The sequence below is a fragment of the Bufo gargarizans genome, chromosome 6 (assembly GCF_014858855.1).
Source record: "Bufo gargarizans isolate SCDJY-AF-19 chromosome 6, ASM1485885v1, whole genome shotgun sequence".
Taxonomy (NCBI): Eukaryota; Metazoa; Chordata; class Amphibia; order Anura; family Bufonidae; genus Bufo; species Bufo gargarizans.
Genome location: NC_058085.1, coordinates 7,190,583 through 7,218,392, shown reverse-complemented (window position 1 = coordinate 7,218,392; position 27,810 = coordinate 7,190,583). Strand labels below are relative to the sequence as shown.

General features: G+C 47.2%; 1 protein-coding gene across 2 annotated transcripts; it reads right to left on the bottom strand.

The window, feature by feature from the left end:
* Nucleotides 1-92: 92 nt before the first annotated feature.
* MILR1 (mast cell immunoglobulin like receptor 1) lies at nt 93-27,572 on the bottom strand. 2 transcript variants are annotated; one of them, XM_044298242.1, is made up of 9 exons: nt 27,490-27,572; nt 27,232-27,276; nt 22,158-22,487; nt 21,029-21,358; nt 6,800-6,904; nt 5,037-5,096; nt 3,641-3,709; nt 2,703-2,775; nt 93-258 (listed from the first exon to the last, which is right to left on the bottom strand). In XM_044298242.1, the coding sequence occupies exons 1-8, from the start codon at nt 27,527-27,529 to the stop codon at nt 2,717-2,719; spliced, it is 1,038 nt and encodes a 345-aa protein (XP_044154177.1). In that variant the 5' UTR covers nt 27,530-27,572; the 3' UTR covers nt 93-258; nt 2,703-2,716. The 2 variants fall into 2 exon arrangements, with proteins under 2 accessions (XP_044154177.1, XP_044154178.1); XM_044298243.1 differs by lacking the exon at nt 21,029-21,358.
* Nucleotides 27,573-27,810: the final 238 nt, after the last annotated feature.

The window sequence follows — 27,810 nt, the reverse complement described above, 5'->3', positions numbered from 1 at the left end:
TCGCCACATGTGGCGGTTGTCCCCTCAGATACTTCCTGCATCCAACTAAAATAGGAAGAAGCCGCGGAGGAGAAGACTCAGACACGGGGTGCTTTCATGTAAATATTTATAGACTGCGGAAATGAATACTCCCATCATCCACAAGACAAGGATGAGACGCTGGTCAGCGATTCTGTGCAATAAACCTGGGTGTAGTCACATCTTCGCCCTCTGTTATAGCCACTATAGTGTCTGAGGTGTCATGGCCACCCGACGACTCTGGAATAGAAATGGACACATCTGTGATGTCCTCCTGCCCATTAGTTTTACTGAAACAAAGCTCCAAATCCTCTGCATGGAGATGGTTACATGATAACATTCTGCTACCTTCAGTCACCACTAGAGGGAGCTCACTACATACAGATTATACAGCCACCACTAGGGGGAGCTCACTACATACAGATTATACAGCCACCACTAGAGGGAGCTCACTACATACAGATTATACAGCGACCACTAGGGGGAGCTCACTACATACAGATTATACAGCGACCACTAGGGGGAGCTCACTACATACAGATTATACAGCCACCACTAGAGGGAGCTCACTACATACAGATTATACAGTCACCATTTGAGGAAGCTCACTACATATAAATTATACAGCCACCACTAGAGGGAGCTCACTACATATAAATTATACAGCCACCACTAGAGGGTGCTCACTGCATATAAATTATACAGCCACCACTGGGGGGAGCTCTCTACATACAGACTATACAGCCACCACTAGGGGGAGCTCTCTACATACAGACTATACAGCCACCGCTAGAGGGCGCTCACTACATACAGATTATACAGCCACCGCTAGAGGGAGCTCACTACATACAGATTATACAGCCACCACTAGAGGGAGCCCACTACATACAGACTATACAGCCACCGCTAGGGGGAGCTCACTACATACAGATTATACAGCTCTACTAGGGGGAGCTCACTACATACAGATTATACAGTCACCACTAGAGGGAGCTCACTACATATAGATTATACAGCTCTACTAGGGGGAGCTCACTACATGCAGATTATACAGCCACCACTAGAGGGAGTTCACTACATACAGATTATACAGCCACCACTAGGGGGAGCTCACTACATACAGAATATACATCCACCACTAGGGGGAGTTTACTACATACAGATTATACAGCCACCGCTAGGGGGCACTCACTACATACAGATTATACAGCCACCGCTAGGGGGAGCTCACTACATACAGATTATACAGCCACCACTAGAGGGAGCTCACTACATACAGATTATACAGCCACCACTAGGGGGAGTTTACTACATACAGATTATACAGCCACCGCTAGGGGGCACTCACTACATACAGATTATACAGCCATCACTAGGGGGAGTTTACTACATACAGATTATACAGTCACCACTAGGGGGAGCTCACTACATACAGATTATACAGCCACCACTAGGGGGAGCTCACTTCATACAGATTATACAGCCATCACTAGAGAGCGCTCACTACATACAGATTATATAGCCATCACTAGGGGGAGTTTACTACATACAGATTATACAGCCACCACTAGAGGGAGCTCACTACATACAGATTATACAGCCACCACTAGGGGGAGCTCACTACATACAGATTATACAGCCACCACTAGGGGGAGCTCACTACATACAGATTATACAGCCACCACTACGGGGAGCTCACTACATACAGATTATACAGCCACCACTAGGGGGAGCTCACTACATACAGATTATACAGCCACCACTAGGGAGAGCTCACTACATACAGATCATACAGCCACCACTAGAGGGAGCTCACTACATACAGATCATACAGCCACCACTAGAGGGAGCTCACTACATACAGATTTATCATAGAATTCAGTGGTAGCTGTACTGTGTAAATCCCTCAGCAGGTAGCTCCCTCTAGTGCATTAACTACAGGGTATTCCCATCTGGGATATGGTTATGCCGTGCTCTGTTCGTCAGACAGGAGCGGGGAGCCACAGCTCTCGTACATTTTTGGCTTCTCCTATCAATATGTCAGAGTTTTCCCAGATGGAATTACCCGTTCCAGGTGTTGGGGGGTCCCTGAACCCTGTATTTCTAGAGGAGTCAGCTGAAAAGTCTGGACCGTTGTCCTAAGACGCTCCACTGACAGCCTCACTCTGGGGTGAAAACCACTGGATGCTGACATTTTTATGTTCAGAGGCTGAATAGCTGACGTAGAGCTAAGGGCTTTGTACTGTGTCAGTGCAGACAATGCTCTGTGAGCTAAACTTAACGGCACAAATCTGTGTTCTGTCCTGGTTGTTACAGTGTATCAGTGCAGGTAAGGCTACTTTCACACCAGCGTTTTTGATGGATCAGCAAAAAACGCTTCCATTACTGATAATACAGCCGCCTGCATCCATTTTGAACGTATCCGGTTGTATTATCTTTAAAATAGCCAAGACGAATCCATCATGACCACCATTGAAAGTCAACTGGGAACGGATCCGTTTTCTATTGTCAGAGAAAACGGATCCGTCCTCATTGACTTACATTGTGTGTCATGACGGATCAGAAAAACGCTGTCCACGATGGGTACGCAACCAAACGGAACGGATGTGTCAGTCTGGAGTCCGCAGAGAGTTGTGTAGACCTATACGTAGTAACTTGGTATGGACAGTCCCACCATTTTTTACCTATATTGATCGTACTAGGATCTTTTTAACGCCACTTCCATGTATTCCACCGACTCTTCAGTCCTGATGGCAGCTGGAACAGCAAACATAAGTGCATTAGACTAACACAGTGTGAGGGATCAGTGCTTAACCCTTTACCTGCCAAGGACATATCTCATGTCCTCACAAGGTGGCACTTGAGTACCATCTAATATGTCCTTGCCACGGATGTCTGGATCTAAGAAGTGTAGAAGCTAGATATATCACCCTGTCTTGTTTTAAATCTGACAGTCTAAGCTTTAAAACAAGACCAGAATCCTGGAGGTAGCTGTGAAACATCCCAAGATACAACCGTTAAGATATCTGCAGCTCTCGCTTCCGACTCATGTACTAAAGGCTGTATCTTTGACCTTGTGGTGACTAGCCATGTGATCCTGGTCTTGTTTTAAAGCTTAGATTGTCAGATTTAAAACAAGACCTGGCTCACATCTCTAGCTGCTGCACCACCTGAGATATCAAAGCACCCTGTGACCTCAGCCCGCTTGGAGGAGGAGGGTGGGGCAGTGGTTGACATGATTACAGGCTGGAGAAGAAATCCCTGTATGAGGCCTAGTTCACACTTCTGTAATTTGATCATTTTCATCAGTGATTGTGAGCCAAAACAAGGTGCGGGTTAAGAACACAGAACATGAACAACTTGTTCCTTTATGTCTCTTCTCTGTGTAGCAATCACTGATGGAAGTCACTGACCAGATCACTGAAGTGTGAACTAGGCCTAAGTGTACATGGCTCCAGGGGAGGGTAACATGGACTTGACGTGATTTTTCAATTTCGTAGGTTTTATTTGCACAGGTCAAAACTGCAGGAATTGTCCCGAGTCTGGATGACGTTGCTGCACATACTGCAGCCAGAGCTGACATCAGAGAACAAAAGGTTACCGTTCTTATAAGAACACTTACCTCTGGGTGGTCCCCTCAGCGCCATACTGCAGTACTCTATGTCCTGATCCTCGCACTGCTTACTCCCATCTACAAATAGGAGACATTTATATTTACCTTAAAAGGGTTATCCAATTTCTCAACCCCCCCCACACACGTCGGGCCCCTCACAGGTAGCATACTTACCCCGCTCCTGGTTCCCGCACCGCCGCGGCTGCTTCTCCCTGCACACGGATGAAAACGTCGGGTGGGGGGGGGGGGAGCAGCCAATGGCAGACGGGGACGAGCCTGCTTAGCATTGCGGGTGACACTAGGGAGGCTCGTCTCCGCCTGCCATTAGCTACCCCCCCCCTCCCTGACATCGGATGTTTTCCTCCATGTGCAGGGAGAAGCGGCAGTGCAGGGACCCCAGGAGTGGCGCGGGGAGCGGGGTAAGTATATTACCGGTGAGGGGTCTGGCATATGTTGATTTTTTTAAAGTTTTTTTTAGAAACTGGATAACCCCTTGAATTCCTAACCAACAGTGCTTGTCCATGCCTACTTGAGCTGTCCGTGCCTACTTGAGCTGTCCGTGCCTACTTGAGCTGTCCGTGCCTACTTGAGCTGCCCCTGCCTACTTGAGCTTTACCCCTGCCTACTTGAGCTGTCCGTGCCTACTTGAGCTGCCCCTGCCTGCTTGCTTTGTCCATGCCTCCTTACTTTGCCCATGCCTATTTGAGCTGCCCCTGCCTACTTGACTTGTTCCTTCCTACTTGTTTTGCCCATACCTCTGAGATTTGCCTATGCCTACTTGCGTTGTCCCTGCCTTCTTGTTTTGCCTATGCCTCCTGGATTTGTCTATGCCTACTTGACTTGCCCCTGCCTACTTGAGATTTCTCTGCCTACATGAATTGACCCTTCCTGCTTGACTTGTCCCTGCCCATCTGGAGTTGGCCTCGTCTCTGGTCAGTTTGGACAAGCCTACAATATAGGGCCACGATATTTTCCTATTCCACCCCTGGCTGCCATACCTAGCTTGGGTTGATAGTTTATGGCTGCCATTAGGCTGGCTTGCTTCATGCAGAACTTTGATTCGCCTAATTTTGTTAGTGCCCCTCTGCTAGAGCTGTGTACACCTCGGGCTGATTAATGTCTGGTCCTGCTGCATCAGATGTGGCATGCAGCTGTACTTCTTTATAAGGAACGTGGGGTGGGAGGGGCTAGAAATCCTTATATAGGGTCAGGGGTGTCTAATCTGCCACAGCGACAGAAATACCTCAGTACTGTGCTGCTGTTAGGACTAAGGGAAAACAGATTATTGTTAGAATTCAACACATAAAATTCACATTAGAATCATCCCCAGTCACCCCCTGCTAATACAGAGTCTGCTCAGCTCCACAGTAATTTAACGGGCACAAGCAGAATGTCTTCTACTCACCTTCTCTTCCGTTTATTGGTCCCACAACACAATACTGATCCTCCTCACGCCTCGCCCTGCCTAAAGATAATATTATATCCAGCCAGTTGTATAGTACATGACAGTATTATAATAGTTATATTCTTGTACATAGGAGGCAGTATTATAGTAGTTATATTCTTGTACATAGGAGCAGTATTATAGTAGTTATATTCTTGTACATAGGAGTAGTATTATAGTAGTTATATTCTTGTACATAGGAGGCAGTATTATAGTAGTTATATTCTTGTACATAGGAGAAGTATTATAGTAGTTATATTCTTGTACATAGAAGCAGTATTATAGTAGTTATATTCTTGTACATAGAAGCAGTATTATAGTAGTTATATTCTTGTACATAGGAGCAGTATTATAGTAGTTATATTCTTGTACATAGGAGGCAGTATTATAGTAGTTATATTCTTGTACATAGGAGCAGTATTATAGTAGTTATATTCTTGTACATAGGAGCAGTATTATAGTAGTTATATTCTTGTACATAGGAGCAGTATTATAGTAGTTATATTCTTGTACATAGGAGGCAGTATTATAGTAGTTATATTCTTGTACATAGGACCAGTATTATAGTAGTTATATTCTTGTACATAGGAGGTAGTATTATAGTAGTTATATTCTTGTACATAGGAGGCAGTATTATAGTAGTTATATTCTTGTACATAGGGGCAGTATTATAGTAGTTATATTCTTGTACAGAGGAGCAGTATTATAGTAGTTATATTCTTGTACATAGGAGCAGTATTATAGTAGTTATATTCTTGTACATAGGAGGCAGTATTATAGTAGTTATATTCTTGTACATAGGAGCAGTATTATAGTAGTTATATTCTTGTACATAGGACCAGTATTATAGTAGTTATATTCTTGTACATAGGAGCAGTATTATAGTAGTTATATTCTTGTACATAGGGGCAGTATTATAGTAGTTATATTCTTGTACATAGGAGCAGTATTATAGTAGTTATATTCTTGTACATAGGAGGCAGTATTATAGTAGTTATATTCTTGTACATAGGAGCAGTATTATAGTAGTTATATTCTTGTACATAGGAGGCAGTATTATTGTAGTTATATTCTTGTACATAGGAGCAGTATTATAGTAGTTATATTCTTGTACATAGGACCAGTATTATAGTATTTATATTCTTGTACATAGGAGCAGTATTATAGTAGTTATATTCTTGTACATAGGAGGCAGTATTATAGTAGTTATATTCTTGTACATAGGAGCAGTATTATTGTAGTTATATTCTTGTACATAGGAGCAGTATTATAGTAGTTATATTCTTGTACACAGGAGCAGTATTATAGTAGTTATATTCTTGTACATAGGAGCAGTATTATAGTAGTTATATTCTTGTACATAGGAGGCAGTATTATAGTAGTTATATTCTTGTACATAGGACCAGTATTATAGTATTTATATTCTTGTACATAGGAGCAGTATTATAGTAGTTATATTCTTGTACATAGGAGGCAGTATTATAGTAGTTATATTCTTGTACATAGGAGCAGTATTATTGTAGTTATATTCTTGTACATAGGAGCAGTATTATAGTAGTTATATTCTTGTACACAGGAGCAGTATTATAGTAGTTATATTCTTGTACATAGAGAAGCTTTGCTTGCTTGGAATTGCTGCTGTATATAGGCAGAAGCTCAGCAGGAAGGTATTGCATGTCTCAGGGTGAAGCCTTATTGTTATATTGGTCAGATATTGGACTCACCTTTCTTATGTCTGGCAATTCCTATAAATGCAATGATCACCAGGATCCCAATCAGTATGAGGACCGGGATCAGCCACTCCAGGTACCCTCGTCTGTTCTTTTCCACTATGAATAGAATGTCAGAAAAAATCTGTTATTCACATTACACTGTTTATAAATGTGACCCCTTACATGTAATATTCTCCCTCTCCTAGAGTTCCTCTATAACTAGACCATTGAACACCGCAGATTTTGGGGGTGTCCTTGTGTAAATGAAGTTTATTCAAATTCTGTAGCATCTGTTCTTGTATCTTTGGTCCTAGATATACAGGTGAAACCCGAAAATTAGAATATTGTGCAAAGTTTATTTATTTCAGTAATGCAACCTAAAAGGTGAAGCTAACACATGAGACTCATTACAGGCAAAGCGAGAGATTCCAAGCCTTTATTTGGTATATTGGGATAATTATGGCTTACAGTTTGTGAAACCCCAAAGTCACAATCTCAGGTCCCCTTTGCTCGGGGGGTACGGATTAATTAGCTGACCAGAGTGTGACACTTTGAGGCGAGAATATTGAACCTTTTCACAATATTCTAATTTTAAGTCGCATTACTGAAATAAATGAACTTTTGCACGATATTCTAATTTTTCGAGTTTCACCAGTATAATACATTTCTATGTATTCGTACAGCCGGTTCTCTTCTCAATCATTGGAGCGACATGTCAGACCACTCTTCGACTCCCGATAGACCTTCAAGGACAGAACAGTTAGTTACACCATCTTTTTTTTTTTTTTTCTTTCTTTTTTTCTTTTTAATATCTGACAATCGTAGGGTATAATATTGAGTGGAAGTCATCTAGTTCTAGTTTGCCACAACCCATATGGCAAGCTTATGGTTCTTCTCATCCATATAGAAAGCTGCTAGTTGTTTTCTTCTAAGAGCTTATGTTTGTCTACATCCACTACGGAAGGCTCATGGTTGTCCACATCACATATGGTCAGCATTTGGCTGTCAACATCCTTTATATCGAGTTTATGATTGTCCACATCACATATGGAGAGCTTAGTGTCCTCACCAATAGAGGACTTATGCTTTTGAACATTTACTATGAAGGAGCTGATGGTTGTCCGCGTCCTCTGTGTAGAACTTTTGGTTGTTCATTCAACTATGGAGAGCTTATGGTTGTCCACATCCCATTTGGAGAACTTATGGCTGTCCACATACCGTATGAAAGGTTTATGGTTGTCCACATCTATGGATAAGGTTGTCTACTTCTGTATGTAGAGCCTTTTGGTGGCCACATTAGTGAACACTTTATGGTTGTCCACATCCTCAGTGTAGAGCCTATGGTTGTCCACATCCTCAGTGTAGAGCCTATGGTTGTCCACATCCTCTGTGTAGAGCCTATGGTTGTCCACATCCTCTGTGTAGAGCCTATGGTTGTCCACATCCTCTGTGTAGAGCCTATGGTTGTCCACATCCTCTGTGTAGAGCCTATGGTTGTCCACATCCTCTGTGTAGAGCCTATGGTTGTCCACATCCTCTGTGTAGAGCCTATGGTTGTCCACATCCTCTGTGTAGAGCCTATGGTTGTCCACATCCTCTGTGTAGAGCCTATGGTTGTCCACATCCTCTGTGTAGAGCCTATGGTCGTCCACATCCTCTGTGTAGAGCCTATGGTCGTCCACATCCTCTGTGTAGAGCCTATGGTCGTCCACATCCTCTGTGTAGAGCCTATGGTCGTCCACATCCTCTGTGTAGAGCCTATGGTCGTCCACATCCTCTGTGTAGAGCCTATGGTTGTCCACATCCTCTGTGTAGAGCCTATGGTTGTCCACATCCTCTGTGTAGAGCCTATGGTTGGAATCCATGTTGTTTGCATACTCTTAACGAGAACTTATGGTTGTCCACATCCTTAGTGGAGAGCCTATGGTTGTCCATGGCATCCTCTATTTAGACCTTATGCTTATACACATCATCTATGGAGAGATTATGGCTTTCCACATTCCATATGGAGAGACTATGGTAGTCTATATTTCATATAAAAAGTTTGTTGCCCACGTTCTCTAGGTAGAGCTTATGATTGTCCACCTCCTCTATGTAGAACCTATGGTTTTCCACATGATCTGTACAGAAGTTTTTAGTTGTCCACATCCCATATGTAGAGCTTATGGTTGTCCACATCTTCTGTGGAGAGCTTATGGTTGTCACCATCTTCTATGGAGAGCCCATGGTTGAACTTGTCCACATCATCTATGGAGAGCTTATGTTTGTCCACATTCTCTTCGGGGAAATTCTTGTTGTCCACATCCTTAGTGGAGAGCCTCTGGTACTTCATATCATCTATGGAGCGCTTATGGGAGTCCACATCCTTTATGGAGAAAAAAAATCACAGAAGAAGATACAAAACAACCTGCACGATATGATAACCAAATATGCAGACGTACATGGCAATATTTATGAGGAAAAAACATTATATATGGACTAAGCACTCACTGTGATGTGATAAAATCTTAGACTCCCAGACAATATAGTTTGATCAAACACATCTCTGCTGCTGACCAGCGCCACGGTGGTCTCAGTCAGGCAGGTCCTACTTTCCCTATGCTGTTGGGCATCTACAGTCAGGAAAGGAGACCCTGCACATATAGTGTGCTGCTCCTAGTCACCTCTGTGTGCACCAAGCAACCAATGAGAGGAGGAGCCCGCACAGCTATATGTACCACCTAATCAACAATTTACAGTGGATATACAAAGTCTACACACCCCTGTTAAAATGTCAGGTTTCTGGGCTGTAAAAAAAAATTAGACAAAGATAAATAATTTCTGAAATGTTTCCACCTTTAATGTGACCTATAAACTGTACAACTCAATTGAAAAACAAACTGAAATCTTTAGGTGGAGGAAAATAAAATAATGTGGTTGCATAAGTGTGCACACCCTCTTATAACTGGGGATGTAGCTGTGTTCAGAATTCAGCAATCACATTCACAATCCTGTTAAATAGGAGTCAGCATACACCGGCCATCATGTAAAGTGCCCGCTGATTAACCCCAAATAAAGTTCAGCTGCTCTAGTTGGTCTTTCCTGAAATGTTCTTAGTCTCTTCCCACAGCAAAAGTCATGGTCCACAGAGAGCTTCCAAAGCATCAGAAGCATAGAAGGTATCAGTCAGGAGAAGGGTAAAAAAGAATCTCCAAGGCATTAGATATATCATGGAACACAGTGGAGACAGTCATCATCAAGTGGAGAAAATATGGCACAACAGTGACATTACCGAGAACTGGACGTCCCTCCAAAACTGATGAAAAGACGAGAAGAAAACTGGTCTGGGGGGCGACCAAGAGGCCTACAGCAGCATTAAAGGAGCTGCAGGAATATCTGGCAAGTCCTGGCTGTGTGGTCCATGTGACAACAATCTCCCGTATTCTTCATATGTCTGGGCTATGGGGCAGAGGGGCAAGACGAAAGCCTTTCTTACCAAGAAAAACATCCAAGCCAGGCTACATTTTGCAAAAACACCTCTGAAGTCTCCCAAAAGCATGTGGGAAAAGGTGTTATGGTCTGATGAAACCAAGGTTGAACTTTTTGGCCATAATTCCAAAAGATATATTTGGTGCAAAACAACACTGCACATCACCAGAAGAACCCCATCCCCACAGTGAAGCATGGTGGTGGCAGCATCATGCCAAGGGGCTGTTCTTCTTCAGCTGGAACTGGGGCCTTAGTTAAGCTAGAGGGAATTCTGAACAGTTCCAGATACCAGTCAATATTGGCCCAAAACCTTCAGGCTTCTGCTAGAAAGCTGGACATGAAGAGGAACTTCATCTTTCAGCATGACAACGACCCAAAGCATACATCCAAATCAACAAAGGAATGGCGGCACCAGAAGAAGATTAAAGTTTTGGAATGGCCCAGCCAGAGCCCAGACCCGAATCCGATTGAGAATCTGTGGGGTGATCTGAAGAGGGCTGTGCCCAGGAGATGCCCTCAAAATCTGACAGATTTGGAGTGTTTTTGCAAATAAGAGCGGGCAAATCTTGCCAAGTCAAAATGTGCCATGCTGATAGACTCATACCCAGTCAAAAAGACTGAGTGCTGTAATAACATCAAAAGGTGCTTCAACAAAGTATTAGTTTAAGGGTGTGCACACTTATGCAACCATATTATTTTATTTTTATATTTTTCTTCCCTCCACCTAAAAGATTTCAGTTTGGTTTTCAATTGAGTTGTACCATTTATAGGTCACATTAAAGGTGGAAAAAGTTCTGAAATTATTTATCTTTGTCTCATTTTTTTTTACATCACAGCACCCTGACATTTTTAATATCCACTGTATGTAATGTTTGCATCTATTGTGTTTTTGTGCATATCCATGATTATTTCCTCTATGGAGAGTTCATGGTTGGCCACATCATTTATAGAGAGCATATGGTTGTCCTCATCCCATATGAAGAGCTTATGATTGTCCACATCCTATTTGAAAACATTATGCTTGTGTGCATCCTCTATGTAGAGCTTATGGTTATCCACATTATCTATGTTGAACCTATGGTTTTCCAAATTATCATGAAGCGTATAGTTATCCCTATACCATATGTAGTGCTTATGGTTGTCAACATCCCATATGGAGAGATTTTGGTTGTTTACATCCTGTTTGAATAGCTTATGGCTGTTCGCCTCTATGGAGAGCCTATGTTTGGCCACTATCTCTATGTAGAGCTTATGGTTCTCCACATCCCTTATGGAGAGCTTTTGGTTGTCCATATCCATAATGGAGAGCCTATGGTAGTCCATATCATCTATAGAGACCCTATGGTTATCAGCATCCTCTATAGAGAGCTTATGTTCGTCCACATCCCCTATGTAGGGTTTATGGTTGTCCACATCCCCTATGTAGAGTTTATGGTTGTCCACATTCCCTATGTAGGGTTTATGGTTGTCCACATCCCCTATGTAGAGTGTAGGGTTGTCCACATCCCCCTATGTAGAGTGTAGGGTTGTCCACATCCCCCTATGTAGAGTGTAGGGTTGTCCACATCCCCCTATGTAGAGTGTAGGGTTGTCCACATCCCCCTATGTAGAGTGTAGGGTTGTCCACATCCCCCTATGTAGAGTGTAGGGTTGTCCACATCCCCCTATGTAGAGTGTAGGGTTGTCCACATCCCCCTATGTAGAGTGTAGGGTTGTCCACATCCCCCTATGTAGAGTGTAGGGTTGTCCACATCCCCCTATGTAGAGTGTAGGGTTGTCCACATCCCCCTATGTAGAGTGTAGGGTTGTCCACATCCCCCTATGTAGAGTGTAGGGTTGACCACATCCCCCTATGTAGAGTGTAGGGTTGTCCACATCCCCCTATGTAGAGTGTAGGGTTGTCCACATCCCCCTATGTAGAGTGTAGGGTTGACCACATCCCCCTATGTAGAGTGTAGAGTTGTCCATTAGTGATGGACAAACATCGGCCGGGACGGTTTGTGAACGCGGGCCCCATTCACTTTAATGGCAGGTGAAGCTGAAAAACCTTCAGCTCATATTTGCAGCCACCAACTACTTAGTAGAAGTGCACAAATAGTCCCACAACATGGACAGTGACATAACAGAGGGGGATCAATGACAAAAATTCCCACAAAAAATATGTATTTTAATCAGGGGCCATTTTAATGCGTCTTAAAGGGAAATTCTCTGAAATGTGCTCTGCTGGAGCCTAGAAATTTTTTATTTTAGGCCACGGGAGTACAGGCCACAAAAATTAAGCATTCACCTGACAGAAAATATATTGTGATTATGTGGCTCGAAGTGCATTATATGATCACTGAATAGCAATTTTACTGTAGCCCACTTTTTTTTTTTTTTTTTTACTTTTTTGGGGACGCAACTGGTAAATCACACCAGTAGAAATTATTTGTTCCAATAACGTTTGTCACTCTGTGTAGATGCGGTAACGTCACAAAACCGCAAACAAATGCTGCACTACCTAAATGCACTATATAGAAAGTATATTATTGGTATATAACACCCCTGCCTCAATCAGTTTTTTTTTTGGGGCAACTGGTAAATCACACCAGTAGAAATGATTGGTTCCAATAGCGCTTGTCCCTATATATAGCTGCAGTATCGTAGCAGAACCGCACACAACTGCCGCACAATACAAGTGGAAGGCTGAAAAGTCAGCCTGAATTTGTGGGAGGGGCATCTTACCTTTTTAAACCCCAGCCTCCAGCTCCTCAGGGCGCTTCTGTTCACAGTCTGGATAAGGAGTCGCTTGCTCTGGTACTGCATCCGTGCACGTCGTGAGTAGCTTTCGTCTGGTTCGTTTCGCTGTTATACACTGCCGTCTCCTCTTCAGGAGAGGTAATTCTGCGCAAACAATGCGCCACAAGGGCTCCATCAGCCGCGGTCACATACTCCCGGCTCCTAGAGTTGGCGTGCGTCCCAGCGTGGAACGCATGCCGATACACAGTTTGCCTCAAAATTGCTTCTGGTTATTCCTTGGTTCCCTCCTGTGTTCCACGTGTACTAATGATTACATTCAATTCCCATTGAAATACAACTTGCATATAGTCTGTACGTTAATCTGTGTTTTGCCTTGCTCCAACTCCCCCCGAGACAGCAGGGGGGGCAGGGTCTGGCCCGCGGGTCCCCCTCTCCACTCGGCCCCCGTCCTCACCCGGCTCCGCTGCAGTCCGGCGTGCGTCCCAGCGTGGAGCGCATGCCGGAAATCCGCCGCGGGGCATAGGCCGGGTCACGTGGTCGGCGTGCGTTCCAGCTTGGACCGCACGCCGGCATCCCTCGGCCGGGCCTGGTCATGGGTTCGGCGTGCGTTCCAGCTTGGAGCGCACGCCGGAGTGCTTCTGTCAGGCCTCGGCATAGATACACATCACTTGCTAATAAAATTTAAGCACAAACTGTTGGGCCATTTTTTCTATGGATCCCTCCTCATGTTTGATAGGCCATTGGCAGATGTTTGTTAAAGTGAATTCACAGTGTAGCATGATTTCACAGAAGCTTGTGTCTATGCCTGAAACCTGACCCCTGGAGTAAACATTTTCTGTTTTTTAGTGTTCCCATTAGGTCTATTGCCCCCAGGCTGGCACCCCCGTCAAAGAGGCCACACGCGGCAAGCAAGGGTATCTAGCCCCCGGGCAACGATGACCCATGCCCTCAAAAAAAAAAAAAAAAAAAATATATATATATATATATATATATATATTTTAAAAAAAAAAAAAAAAAAATATATTTAAAAAAAATAAATATATATATATTTTAAAAAAAATAAATAAAAAAAAAAAAAAAAAAAATGGGGGTCTCACCACAAGTAGGCCAGGCCATCATTCCTCGCCATACCCATTCAGCGGTCACCAAACGCTCACTGCAGTCATGTACTCCTTGGGGGCGTCAGTGTCATATGTTATATGTATGTACTTCACGTTATATACTGCTGTCTCATCTACTACCTTCTTCCATCTCCTGGATCACCCAGGCTCATACCTACCTCTGTCTCCTGGTTCGTCCAGGCTCACACCTACCTCTACCTCCTGGCTCCCAGGCTCATACCTACCTCTGCCTCCTGGATCGCCCAGGCCCGCACCTTTCTCTGTCTCCTGGTTCGTCCAGGCTCACACCTACCTCGGCCTCCTGGTCACCCAGTACCGGCACACTCCTCAGTTATGTTCTCTTTTCCTTCCGAACTCACGAATTGCCTCTCAGGAACGTGTCCTGATCGTTCACCGTACGACTTTTGGATCAAGGTCAGGTGACCCAACACATCGGTTCAGGTAGTAGCCTCTGAGCCAGGTACGTTGCCCAGACCGACTCAAGCCTTCTCGCAGGCGCCAGTCGTTCTACGTTCTGATCACATATAGTTATTCGGGACCATTTCTTTCTTTACAGGTTCAAGCATGTCACATAACTCTGACATAGAGGACACCATGTCTCTCCCTGGATCGTCCGTCTCAGGCCAGCCGGGCAACACGTCCCTGAGAAGCTGGACGATTCCCAGGCTGATCGCGGAGCTCAATAGACGGGGGCAAAGCAGAGTTGTACAAGCGGTTGATGACCACCCCGGGTCCGTCAGGCGTCCAGCCGAGCACCACGGACACCCAACAGTCTTTGAGGCATCTGCAAGCCACCGTTGACTCCTTGGTCGGCATGGTGACTGATGCCCAGTCCAGGGTTTTCGGTACTGGAGTCCCGGGCCCCGACCCCCCCCCCCCCCCCAGGCTTCCCAACCTCCGGCCGAGTCCGTGGTTCCTCAGTCGGCCTCCGTAGGTACGGCCATTTTCACTCCCAGAGTGTCCCCGGCTCATTTCATCCCGGACGGCATTAAGAAGGATATACTGGCGGGAAAGGACGTGAACTTGGCGTCCATTCTTATCGCCTCACAGGACCTCCCTGAGAACAGGGTTATCAACTGCGGTGACGTCTCCCTTGTCCTGAGGGCCAAGGACGCGAGGCTGAACCGAAAGCTCACCATCCCGGAATTTGTTTTGGCGTTCAGCCTGTTCAGGGATGTTGTGTGCTCGGCCCAACCCACAAGAAGGGAGGAACTGGATTCCTACCTCTATCTGGTCACCGATCTGGGGCATAAGTACGGTGGCGCGTCATTCTATGACTATCACCGCTCCTTCTCTGCGAAGGCTGCGGCTGCCCTGGCTCAATTCCAGTTCGTCACCAATTGGGCGAATATAGACATGGAGTTGTTCTGTCGCCACTTCGCGGGTCTCAGGGCCCCGTCCTGCGCAGGGTGCCAGTCCATCTTCCATTCCATGGACTGGTGTCCGAACGCGGTCAACCCTGTCCAGGATAGGTCCCTGCCTGGTTCCTCAGGTCTCCAACTGGGCACCCCCGGAGTGGACAAACTGGGCAGGCCCATCGTGTACCTGGGCAAGTCCCAGGTCTGCAATAATTACAACATGAACGGTTGCGGTTTCAACAGTTGCAGGGCCCTCCATGTCTGCTCCCAGTGTTTCAGGGCTCACCCGCGTTCCGCCTGTCCCAAGAGGTCGGCAAAGCAGCTATGACTAGCCGACATTGACCTGGACCTCCTTGGAATCCTTCTGCAGGACCACCCCGATAGGGGGTTTGTGCAGTTCTTGCTGTCCGGTTTCACAGAAGGATTTCACACGGGCCTCATCGCCCTGCCGCAGACGTCTTGGGAGGGCGGCAACCTGAGGTCGGCTTCTGAAGACCCGGCAGCGGTTGAAGAGTTGCTCCTAGCGGAAGTCGACAAAGGGTTCCTAATTGGTCCGCTTGAGTCGATACCATTTTCTTCTTGGCGCATCAACCCCATTGGTCTGGTGTCCAAAAAAAATACAAATAAAAAAAGGTTAATATATGACCTGTCCGCGCCTCATGCCTCTGCCGTCCCCAGTCTGAACTCGCTCATCCCATCCGAGGAATTCTCCATCAAATATTCCTCTATAGACGAAGCGATCAAAGAGATAGTGAACGCCGGCAGGGGCTCCTGGTTGGCAAAAGCGGACATCTCGGACGCCTTCAAGCTCCTCCCCGTCAAACCATACTTATGGGGTTACTACGGGCTCCAATGGGCCAATCGTTATTATTTTGCAAACAGGCTCACGTTTGGGTCAAAGAGTAGCCCTTGGTTGTTCGACCAATTTGCCAAGGCCCTGCACTGGATCCTCGTTCACCATGGCGGATTACCTTCGGTCATCCACTACCTCGATGACTTCCTGATCATCGAGGGTCCACAAGGCAGGTCGGGCAACCTGGCTACTCTTCTCCAGATTTTTTCCTGTCTGCAGGTCCCGATAGCCCATGCAAAGACCGAGGGCCCCGCCCATCGGGTGACGTTCCTCGGCATCACCCTGGATTCCATCCGGATGGAGGCCAGCCTCCCGGGGGAAAAACTGACGAGTTGCCGTGCGGCAATTTCCCACGCCATGTCCGTGGGCTATCTGTCTAGGGTGGAGCTCCAGTCCCTGCTGGGGCGTTTCAATTTCGCCTCCAGAATTATGCCCCAGGGCAGGGCTTTCACCTCCAGGTTGCTCCAGCTCCTGCCTTCGGCTCCTGACCAGAGCAGCATCGTCCACTTGGACAGCCATGCCAGGGCGGACTTGGCCATGTGGTCCCTGTTTCTATCCTCCTGGAACGGGATCTCCCTTTTCGTACCATCATGGGCACCGTCATACCCCACCATTTTCTCGGACGCCGCTGCGTCCCGGGGGTATGCCGCTATTTTTGGGTCCCATTGGATGGCTGGCCAGTGGCCCATAGAAATTTGGTCAGTCGCCGAAAATCTGAATTCATCTGTCCCTCCTGGAGCTCTACCCCATCGTGGCGGCAGCCCAGGTATGGGGTCACCGCTGGGCGAACACACCAGTGATGTTCATCACCGATAATCAAGCGTTGGTGGACATCATCACAAAAGGTCGGGCTAAACCCCCCAGGATCATGTCCCTCCTGCGCAGACTAGTTTGGCTCTCCCTCACTCATAATTTCCATATGTTCTGCAGTCATATCCCGGGGGTCGAGAACGTGGCGGCAGATGCCCTGTCCCGATTTAATTTCCCCCTCTTTTTTCAGGTGCTGCCAGGAGCGGACCCCTCGGGGTTCCCCCTTCCGGTCTTCCAGTCTCTAGTGATGGACTAGAGTCCCTCCTTGCCCACGCCAGGAACCTGGTTCAGCACTCCCTCTCCTCCAATACCGTCAGAAACTACCGAGCCGGCCTCAAGGTCTACGAAGATTTCGCCAGGTCCCACCCGCAAGGTGGCTTGGACGATGTCTCCTACACCCTGGCGTTCATAGCGCACTGTCACCGCAACCTCAGGCTGGCATTTAACACCATCAAACTATACCTAGCGGGGGTACAGCACTGCGCTATGCTTCGTAACCCAAATGGAGGTTCCATCTTTTCAGTGCAAGCAGTAAAAGCTGCCCTTAGGGGGATCCAGAAGTGCGAGGTCGTCCCTCCCGCCCGCAGGCAGCCTGTCTCCGGCGAGATGTTCAGGCGACTCTCGTCCGCGCTGGATGGACTTCCTTTTGGCCACTCTCCTAGTTTGATCATCAAGGCAGCCATGTATCTCGGTTTTTACGGGTTCCTCAGGCCAGGTGAGTTCACCAGCACCTCCCCTAAACAGCAGGGGTTGCAGGTGCGACAGTTGGCCTGGGCCCATGACCATTTTGTCCTCTGGCTCCCTTCCACGAAGGCCAATCAGCATGGTCCACCCTCGGAGGTCAGGTTCTTTAAAACCTCCAACGATTGGTGCCCAGTCATGGTCCTCCGTCAACTGCTGGCCCTGTTGCAGGATGCCTCCCCAGAGGCCCCGCTGCTTCCTTGGCGTGGGGGGCCCCTGACGTCAATCCAGTTTGTGTCCCATATTAGAACTCTGGCCTCAGGTCTCGGTTATGACCCGCTGGCCTTCACAGGTCACTCGCTCCGCATCGGGGCCGCGTCCTCAGCGTCAAAAAACGGGGTCCCGGCGCACGTGATTAAATGCATGGGTAGGTGGCGCTCTTCTTGCTTCACGAGATACATCCCGAACCCGCATGTAGAAATTTCCCAGGCATTCTGTAACCTTGCTCTCTAAGTGGCATTAAAGTCTTCCGTCACTACTCTGCTCTCCTCGTTATTTTTGCCCACTACTAGGCTTACCCTCGCTCCTGGCTTCCGGCACAACACAGCCAGCTAGGTCAGGGGAAGCGCTTCTCCCACTCGTCACAGTTAAGCCTCTCCCATAAGTGGAAGGCTGAAAAGTCAGCCTGAATTTGTGGGAGGGGCATCTTACCTTTTTAAACCCCAGCCTCCAGCTCCTCAGGGCGCTTCTGTTCACACCCACCCACCCCCCCTGTTCTCAAACACTCCCCTTAGGGTACGCCCACTACTAGGCTTACCCTCACTCCTGGCTTCCGGCACAACACAGCCAGCTAGGTCAGGGGAAGCGCTTCTCCCACTCGTCACAGTTAAGCCTCTCCCATAAATACACTATAATATACTTTCTATGTTAGAAGATATATTATAAGTATATCGCACCCCTCTGTGTATCACACCTATCGATAGCACAGCGTTACCAGTCCTTAAAAGGACTTTTGTGGCCCTATTAGCCAGCGTTTGGTATCCCTAACTGTCCCTGCTCCAAAATGCAACCTCTCCCTACACTGGCAAAAGACTGAATGTAAAATGGCGGCCAGATCGGGTTTATTTATAAGGTAGCGGGTATGTCCATGTGCTGAAACATCTCAATTGGCTGTCCTGTACCACCTGATGGATGTGTCATGGGTCAAAGTTCTTCACAGTGTAAAAGAATATGGTGCCGACAAATATCGCCATATGTTCGGCAAACGCGCAAAGTTCTCTGCAAACCACAAGGCCATCTCTCTTGTCCATATCCTCTATGGAGAGCTTAAGGTTGTCCACATCCTTTATGGAGAGCTTATAGTTGTACACATCCCATATGAAGAGTTTGTGGTTGTCTGCATCTTCAGTGAAGAGCCTGTGGTAGTCCATATCCTCTGTGGTTGAGCTTAGGTTTGTCCACATGTACAGCTTAATTTTGGCTTGTGGGTGAAATTTGAGGATGAATCTAAAATGCACTCCAACCTTTACAGGAGAACTTAATGTGACCTTCTCAAAACCTCTGAATGGACATGTCCAATGTTCAATATTTCAGTACATTTTGCACAACAAGGAGCTTAACGGCAAAATTCACACCAGGTGTTTGATCCATGAATCGCCCAATAAATTTCCTGGTTCAGTTAGAATTGGTATTAAACAGTCCTCCTCATCATGCTGCTCACATTTTGACATCATGAGACCAAGACGACACCTAACAATTGATGAACAGTACCTTGTCATTGTGAGGCTTCAAGCAGGATGTTCTCAGACAGAAGTGGCCCCTGAGCTTAGAGAGTCACAGAGTGTCATCAGCAGGTTGTATCAGAGATACAGAGACTGGAAGAGTCACAGAAAGGCAGAGAAGTGGACGTCCTATGGCCACATCCCACACTGATGACCGCTTCATTGTGAACAATGCCCTGCAGAACTGGATGATGAATGTCACACAACTTCAGGCACATTTCAAGGGAGTCTTTCACCTATACTGACCATTATAGAACACTAGCACCATTATCAGCATTATAGTCCCCATTTTGGAATGCTACTTACTGTTTAGCTGTCCGTCGCTAATTTTCTTGAAAAAACACTTTTAATATGCAAATTAGGTCTGAAGGTGCCCAGGGGCGGCGTTCAGTCTGCCAGGGCCCAGGCCCCTCGTCGCTATTCATATGACACCCCACTGGCCTGCCCTAGGTTCTTCAGAAATCCTAGGGCAGGCCCGAGGGGTGAAAGGGGAGGGGTTTCATATAAATAGCAACGCCGCCCCTGGGCATCGGCCGCTTGAACGCCGCCCCTGGGCACCTTCAGACCTAATTTGCAAATTGAATAAAAGTGTTTTTTAAAGAAAATAAGCGACAGCTAAACAGTAAGTAGCATTCCAATATGGGCACTATAATGCTGATAATGGTGTTAGTGTTCTATGATGGTCAGTCTAAGTGAAAGACTCCTTTTAAGGGAGGTGAGAGGCGCCCAAGTGTCACGTCAGACCATTCAAAACCATTTACATCAGCATGGTCTGCGTGCTAGACCAGTGGGCCTCAGTGCTGTTCACTGATGAAAGTCAATTCATACTGCACAGAAATGATGGCCGCCAACGATGTTGGAGACGTCAAGCAGAACGCTCTGCATCAGCCACTGTTGTCACCAGACAAGTGGTGGTGGCGGTGTTACAGTGTGGGCAGGTGTGTCTAGTCAGTACAGAACTGCCCTACACTGTGTGAATGGTCCAGTGACAGCCCAGACTACCTGAAGAACATCATTAATCCAGTCATTGAGCCTCTGCAGGAACAACACAGGCCTAATGTCATCTTCATGGAGGACAATGCGCCAGCTCATCGAGGTGGCATCATTAGGGAACGTCTGCTGCCAAATATCCCTAACCTTTTGTGAGTAGTGTGTGTGTGTGTGTGTGTATATATATACATATATATATATATAGGAACAGGTGGTTGCAGGTTGAGGCCCTCTAAGTGATATTTTATTGCCTTTCCTCAACCATTTGTCTCAAGATCAACAGTTTATATAATAATTATGGGATACCCTCCATATATCCTCTCATTAAAGGCACAGAAACCTAGAGCTCTTATATGTTTGCTGTACTGTATTAAGCAGACAAGCCCATGGTTTTGACCCCTGCACATCTTCTTATGGTCTTTGTAGATGTTTGGACTCACCTTGTAGTGTAAATGTGAGCTCCTCGCTGTACACAGGTTGCATCAGGCTGTTGTTTGTGCTGCATTTATAAGGTCCGAGGCTAGTCTCATTGTAGATGGTGACATTGAAGGTGGCTCCTCTCTCCTCTGGCACTGTCCTCTGCTCCAGAGTGACGTTGGAGGTGGCTCCTCTCTCCTCTGGCACTGTCCTCTCCTCTACAAATGTCTTGTTAATGAATAGGGTGTAAGTGATAGGGAGAGAGCCGTTCCTGGAGATGCAGTGAATGGTCTTCGTGTGTCCGGTCATCACATTGGGAGATTTAACCGTTAATTCAGGCTGTGATAACTTTTCTGAAAGAGATATTGGAGGTTGGAGTTGTAGACTTCTGCTAGTGTATATATGGGATATTACATATATATATATATATATATATTGTGACACAGTGAGGGGTTTGTTGGTAGATGGGAGAATTGAGATCTCCTGATGGTTGACATTATGTGGAGAGTTCCTAGTGGTTAACATGTTATATGGAGAGCTCCTGGTGGTTGACATGTTATATGGAGAGCTCCTGGTGGTTGACATGTTATATGGAGAGCTCCTGGTGGTTGACATGTTATATGGAGAGCTCCTGGTGGTTGACATGCTATCTGGAGAGTTCCTAGTGGTTGACATGTTATATGGAGAGCTCCTGGTGGTTGACATGCTATCTGGAGAGTTCCTAGTGGTTGACATGTTATATGGAGAGCTCCTGGTGGTTGACATGTTATATGGAGAGCTCCTGGTGGTTGACATGCTATATGGAGAGTTCCTAGTGGTTAACATGTTATATGGAGATTTCCTGGTGGTTGACATGTGATATAAAGAACTCTTTGTGTTTGACATATTAGATGGAGAGCTACTGTTATTGACATATGTATGGAGAACCTACATCTGGACACTTCTCCTCCTAGGATAAGAATCCTACATAAAATGTGCCAGAAGCTTTATATAATAATGATGGGATACCCTCTCTCCATATATCCTGTCAAGCACAGTACATCTACAGTACCCTACTGATCGTATATGTTTGCTGTACTGTATTAAGCAGACAAGCCCATGGTTTTGACCCCTGCACATCTTCTTATGGTCTTTGTAGATGTTTGGACTCACCTTGTAGTGTAAATGTGAGCTCCTTGCTGTACACAGGTTGCATCAGGCTGTTGTTGGCTTTGCATTTATAAGGTCCGAGGCTAGTCTCATTGTAGATGGTGACATTGAAGGTGGCTCCTCTCTGCTCTGGCACTGTCCTCTGCTCCACAGTGATGTTGGAGGTGGCTCCTCTCTCCTCTGGCACCGTCCTCTTCTCCACAAATGTCTTATTAATGAATAGGGTGTAAGTGATGGGGAGAGAGCCGTTCCTGGAGATGCAGTGAATGGTCTTCATGTGTCCGATCATCACGTAGGGAGATTTAACCGTCAATTCAGGCTGTGATAACTTTTCTGAAAGAGATATTGGAGGTTAAAGTTGTAGACAGCTTCTGCTAGTGTATATATGGGCCATTATCATAGGCGTGCGCACAGGGTGACATCAGGAGGAAGAAAACTGCGGGCGGCGAGAAGAGGCGGCATCCAGGAGCAGAGAGGTAAGTGTTTTTTTATTTTATAAAAAATTTGGCTGCTGGGGGCATAATGGGGGCTGATGAGATGCATAATGGGGGCTAATGAGGGGCATAAGGGCTGATAATGGGGGCTAATGAGGCATAATGGGGGTTAATGAGAGGCATAATGGGGGCTAATGTGAGGCATAATGGGGGCTAATGAGACATAAGGGCTGATAATGGGGGCTAATGGCATAAAGGCTATATATATATATATATATATATATATACAGTCGTGGCCAAAAGTTTTGAGAATTACATAAATATTGGAAAAGTTGCTGCTTAAGTTTTTATAATAGCAATTTGCATCTACTCCAGAATGTTATGAAGAGCGATCAGATGAATTGCATCGTCCTTCTTTGCCATGAAAATTAACTTAATCCCCAAAAAACCTTTCCACTGCATTTCATTGCTGTCATTAAAGGACCTGCTGAGATCATTTCAGTAATCGTCTTGTTAACTCGGGTGAGAATGTTGACGAGCACAAGGCTGGAGATCATTATGTCAGGCTGATTGGGGTAAAATGGCAGACTTGACCTGTTATAAGGAGGGTGATGCTTGAAATCCTTGTTCTTATGGTGCAATTTCAAACGGATCCGCCCCCATTGACTTTCAATGTAAAATCAGGAGTCCCTTTACTTTCACACTTGCGTTCAGAGCGGATCCTTCTGAGACGGATCCGCTCATATAATGCAGACGGTGGCTCCGTTCAGTACGGATCCGTCTGCATTATATTGTTAAAACATTTCTAAGTGTGAAAGTAGCCTCAGACGGATCCGTTTTGACTTTACATTGAAAGTCAATGGGGGACGGATCCGTTTGAAAATTGAACCACAGTGTGTCATCTTCAAACGGATCCGTCCCTATTGACTTACATTGTAAGTCTGGACGGATCCGCTTACCTCCGCACGGCCAGGCTGCAAGCAGCGTTCAGGTGTCCGCCTGTTGAGCGGAGCGGAGGCTGAACGCTGCCAGACTGATGCATTCTGAGCGGATCCGCGTCCACTCAGAATGCATTAGGGCTGGACGGATGCGTTCGGGTCCGCTTGTGAGAGCCTTCAAACGGAGCTCACAAGCGGACACCCGAACATTTTGAAGCGTCCCCATCACCATGGGAACGCCTCTATGTTAGAATATACTGTCGGATATGAGCTACATCGTGAAACTCAGATCCGACAGTATATTCTAACACAGAAGCGTTCCCATGGTGATGGGGACGCTTCAGGTTAGAATATACTAAAAAACTGTGTACATGACTGCCCCCTGCTGCCTGGCAGGTGCTGCCAGGCAGCAGGGGGCAGACCCCCCCCCCTGTTTTTAACTCATTGGTGGTCACTGGGCCCCCCCCCCAGTGTGCGCCCCCCCTCCCTCCCTCCCTCTATTGTAATAATAGCGTTGGTGGCAGTGTGCGCCCCCGCCCCCCTCCCTCCCTCCCTCTATTGTAATAATAGCATTGGTGGCAGTGTGCGCCCCCCCCCCCCCATCCCTCTATTGCATTAACATTGGTGGCAGTGTGCGCCCCCCCCCCCCCGCCCCTCCCCTTCCTCCCTCTATTGTTTTAATACATTGGTGGCAGTGTGAGGCCTCCCCTCCCCCCCCCCCCCCCGTTCATTGGTGGCAGCGGAGTAGAAGCATCATACTTACCTGCTTGCTGCTGCGATGTCTGTGACCGGCCGGGAGCTCCTCCTACTGGTAAGTGACAGTTCTTTAGCAATGCGCCGCACAGACCTGTCACTTACCAGTAGGAGGAGCTCCCGGCCGGACATACACAGCGCAGCAGCCAGCAGGTAAGTATGATGCTTCTACTATTGCTAAGGCTAAGTAACCATGGCAACCAGGACTGCAGTAGCGTCCTCGTTGCCATGGTTACCGATCGGAGCCCCAGCGATTAAACTGGGACTCCGATCGGAACTCCGCTGCCACCAATGATCTGGGGGGGGGGGGAGAGGGGAGGCCGCACACTGCCACCAATGTATTAAAAGAATAGAGGGAGGAAGGGGGGGGGGACGCACACTGCAACCAATGTATTAAAAGAATAGAGGGAGGAAGTGGGGGGGGGGGCGCACACTGCCACCAATGTTAATGCAATAGAGGGAGGGAGGGGGGGCCGCACACTGTGCCACCAATGCTATTATTACAATAGAGAGAGGGAGGGGGGGCCGGGGGGGGCCGCACACTGTGCCACCAATGCTATTATTACAATAGAGAGAGGGAGGGGGGCCGGGGGGGGTGCACACTGTGCCACCAATGTTATTAATACAATAGAGGGAGGGAGGGGGGGCGCACTGGCCACCAATAAAATTTAAACTGGGGAGGGAGGGGGGTCTGCCCCCTGCTGCCTGGCAGCCCGGATCTCTTACAGGGGGCTATGATAGCACAATTAACCCCTTCAGGTGCAGCACCTGAGGGGTTAATTGTACGGATCACGGCCCCCTGTAAGAGATCGGGTGCTGCCAGGCAGCAGGGGGCAGTCATGTACACAGTTTGTTGTATATTCTAACTAGAAGCGTCCCCATCACCATGGGAACGCCTCTGTGTTAGAATATACTGTCGGATCTGAGTTTTCACGAAGTGAAAACTCAGCTATGAAAAAGCTTTTTATGCAGACGGATCTTCGGATCCGCCTGTATGAAAGTAACCTACGGCCACGGATCACGGACACGGATGCCAATCTTGTGTGCATCCGTGTTTTCACTGACCCATTGACTTGAATGGGTCCGTGAACCGTTGTCCGTCAAAAAAATAGGACAGGTCTTATTTTTTTGACGGACAGGATACACGGATCACGGTCTCGGCTGCAAAACGGTGCATTTTCCGATTTTTCCACGGACCCATTGAAAGTCAATGGGTCCGCGAAAAAAAACAGAAAACGGCACAACGGCCACGGATGCACACAACGGTCGTGTGCATGAGGCCTAAATGTCATGTAATTGTCGATAAAAGCCTCTGAAACGTAGGAAGTGCGTGTAATTATATTTCACTACATCACAGAAACCACTGAAACAAAGATCTAAAAGCAGTTTAGCAGCAAACTTTGTGAAAACTAATATTTGTGTCATTCTCAAAACTTTTGGCCACGACTGTACACGCGCGGTGTGTGTGTTTGTGCTTTAGGGTGCACACCCTAATGCAATAGGCTGCGCACGCCTATGGTATATATATACCTATGGCTGCAGCACTTTACAGAAGCCCTGCAGAAGAGGCCATGCCTAATGCACTCATCTTCCTGGGGGTCGGTCTGGCCGCAGCTCAGTGACTTGTTTGTGTTTATGTGATCTCCGCTGGGTCACTGATGGGCACTGAGTCACTTACTGTCACCCAGGAAGGGTGACCTGGCTATACCTGCAGGCAGCAATGTTCTGAAGGTCTAGAGCAGTGAGAGGGATTAATGTCTGCGTCCCTAGTGGTCTAAGGCAGTAAAGATGTTAGTGTCAGCAGTTCCGATGAGCTAGGGCAGTAAAAGTTTTTTGTCAGTGTTCCTGGTGGTCTAGGGCTTTGAAGGGGTTAATGTCAAAACCTCTAATGGTCTACATCAGTGAAGGGGTTAATTTAAGGATCCCTGGTGGTTTAAGGCAATATAGGTATAATTGTAGTATGTTTTGGTTAAGAGAGTAAAGATGTTAATGTAAGTGCACTAGGTGATCTAGGGCAGTAATTAGGTTAGTTCCAATGTGATTGTGATTGTAGGGCAAGGATGATGTATTGTCAGTGTACACTGTGGTCTATGGAAATGAACCAGTTAATGACAGACTGTCTAGTGGTCTAGGGCAGTAAAGGGGTAAATATCAGTATTCCTGGTCGTCCAGGGCAATGAAGGGGTGAATGTGAGTATACCTGGTTATCTTAGGTAGTGAAAGAGTAAATGTGGTCTGGGGCAGTGAAGGGGTTAATTGTAGAGACATGCGCACTCACCGGTAGACACGCGGGCACTCACCGGTAGACACGCGGGCACTCACCGGTAGACACGCGGGCACTCACCGGTAGACACGCGGACACTCACCTGTAGACACGCGGACACTCACCTGTAGACACGCGGACACTCACCCGTAGACACGCGGACACTCACCCGTAGACACGCGGACACTCACCCGTAGACACTCACCCGTAGACACGCGGACACTCACCCGTAGACACGCGGACACTCACCCGTAGACACGCGGAGACTCACCCGTAGACACGCGGAGACTCACCCGTAGACACGCAGACACTCACCCGTAGACACGCGGAGACTCACCCGTAGACACGCGGAGACTCACCCGTAGACACGCGGAGACTCACCCGTAGACACGCGGAGACTCACCCGTAGACACGCGGAGACTCACCCGTAGACACGCGGAGACTCACCCGTAGACACGCGGAGACTCACCCGTAGACACGCGGAGACTCACCCGTAGACACGCGGAGACTCACCCGTAGACACGCGGACACTCACCCGTAGACACACGGACACTCACCAGTAGGGACGCGGGCACTCACCTGTAGACACGCGGAGACTCACCCGTAGACACGCGGAGACTCACCCGTAGACACGCGGACACTCACCCGTAGACACACGGACACTCACCAGTAGGGACGCGGGCACTCACCTGTAGACACACGGACACCTGTCCAGTTGATGATTTCTGAAGAAACTATGAGGAAAAAGGGAAGTCGGTTAATACCGTCCTGTGTGTAACAGCATTCAATATTCAGTATATGTGAGTATATAATGTATGTATATAGATGTTACTGTGTGTATGTGATTGTGTCAGTATGTGTATATATGAGGTGTCAGGGTATAATGTTCTTTCCTGTGTCATGCCCATGTTGTTGTGGGGTCACGCTCCCTGCTGGCGGCATGTTACCTGCAGAAACTAGTATACACAGCAGGTGGAGCGGCGCCATCTCTGACTCGGATATAAAGAGGAAGATTGATCTGAAGAGGAAGTTCCTGCGCACGTGGTAGTCGCCCTACAGAAGTGGAGAAACATTGATTCTCTTCCCTTTTTAGGGTTGTGTAACAAACAGTGTATGATACACAGTCCAGTGTGCCCACCAGTGCGGTGTATGATACAGGGCACAGTGTGACAACCAGTGCGGTGTACGATACACAGTCCAGTGTGACAACCAGTGCGGTGTACGATACACGGCCCAGTGTAACCACCAGTGCGGTGTACAATACACGG

Coding starts and splice junctions, on each gene's coding strand:
- MILR1 (XM_044298242.1), bottom strand. CDS start 27,529: ATGGCGCCGCTCCACCTGCTGTGTATACTAGTTTCTGCAG. Junction 6,905..21,028: donor GCTCACATTTACACTACAAG/GTGAGTCCAAAC, acceptor TTCTATTCATAG/TGGAAAAGAACAGACGAGGG. Junction 2,776..3,640: donor GCTGAGGGGACCACCCAGAG/GTAAGTGTTCTT, acceptor TTGCTGTTCCAG/CTGCCATCAGGACTGAAGAG.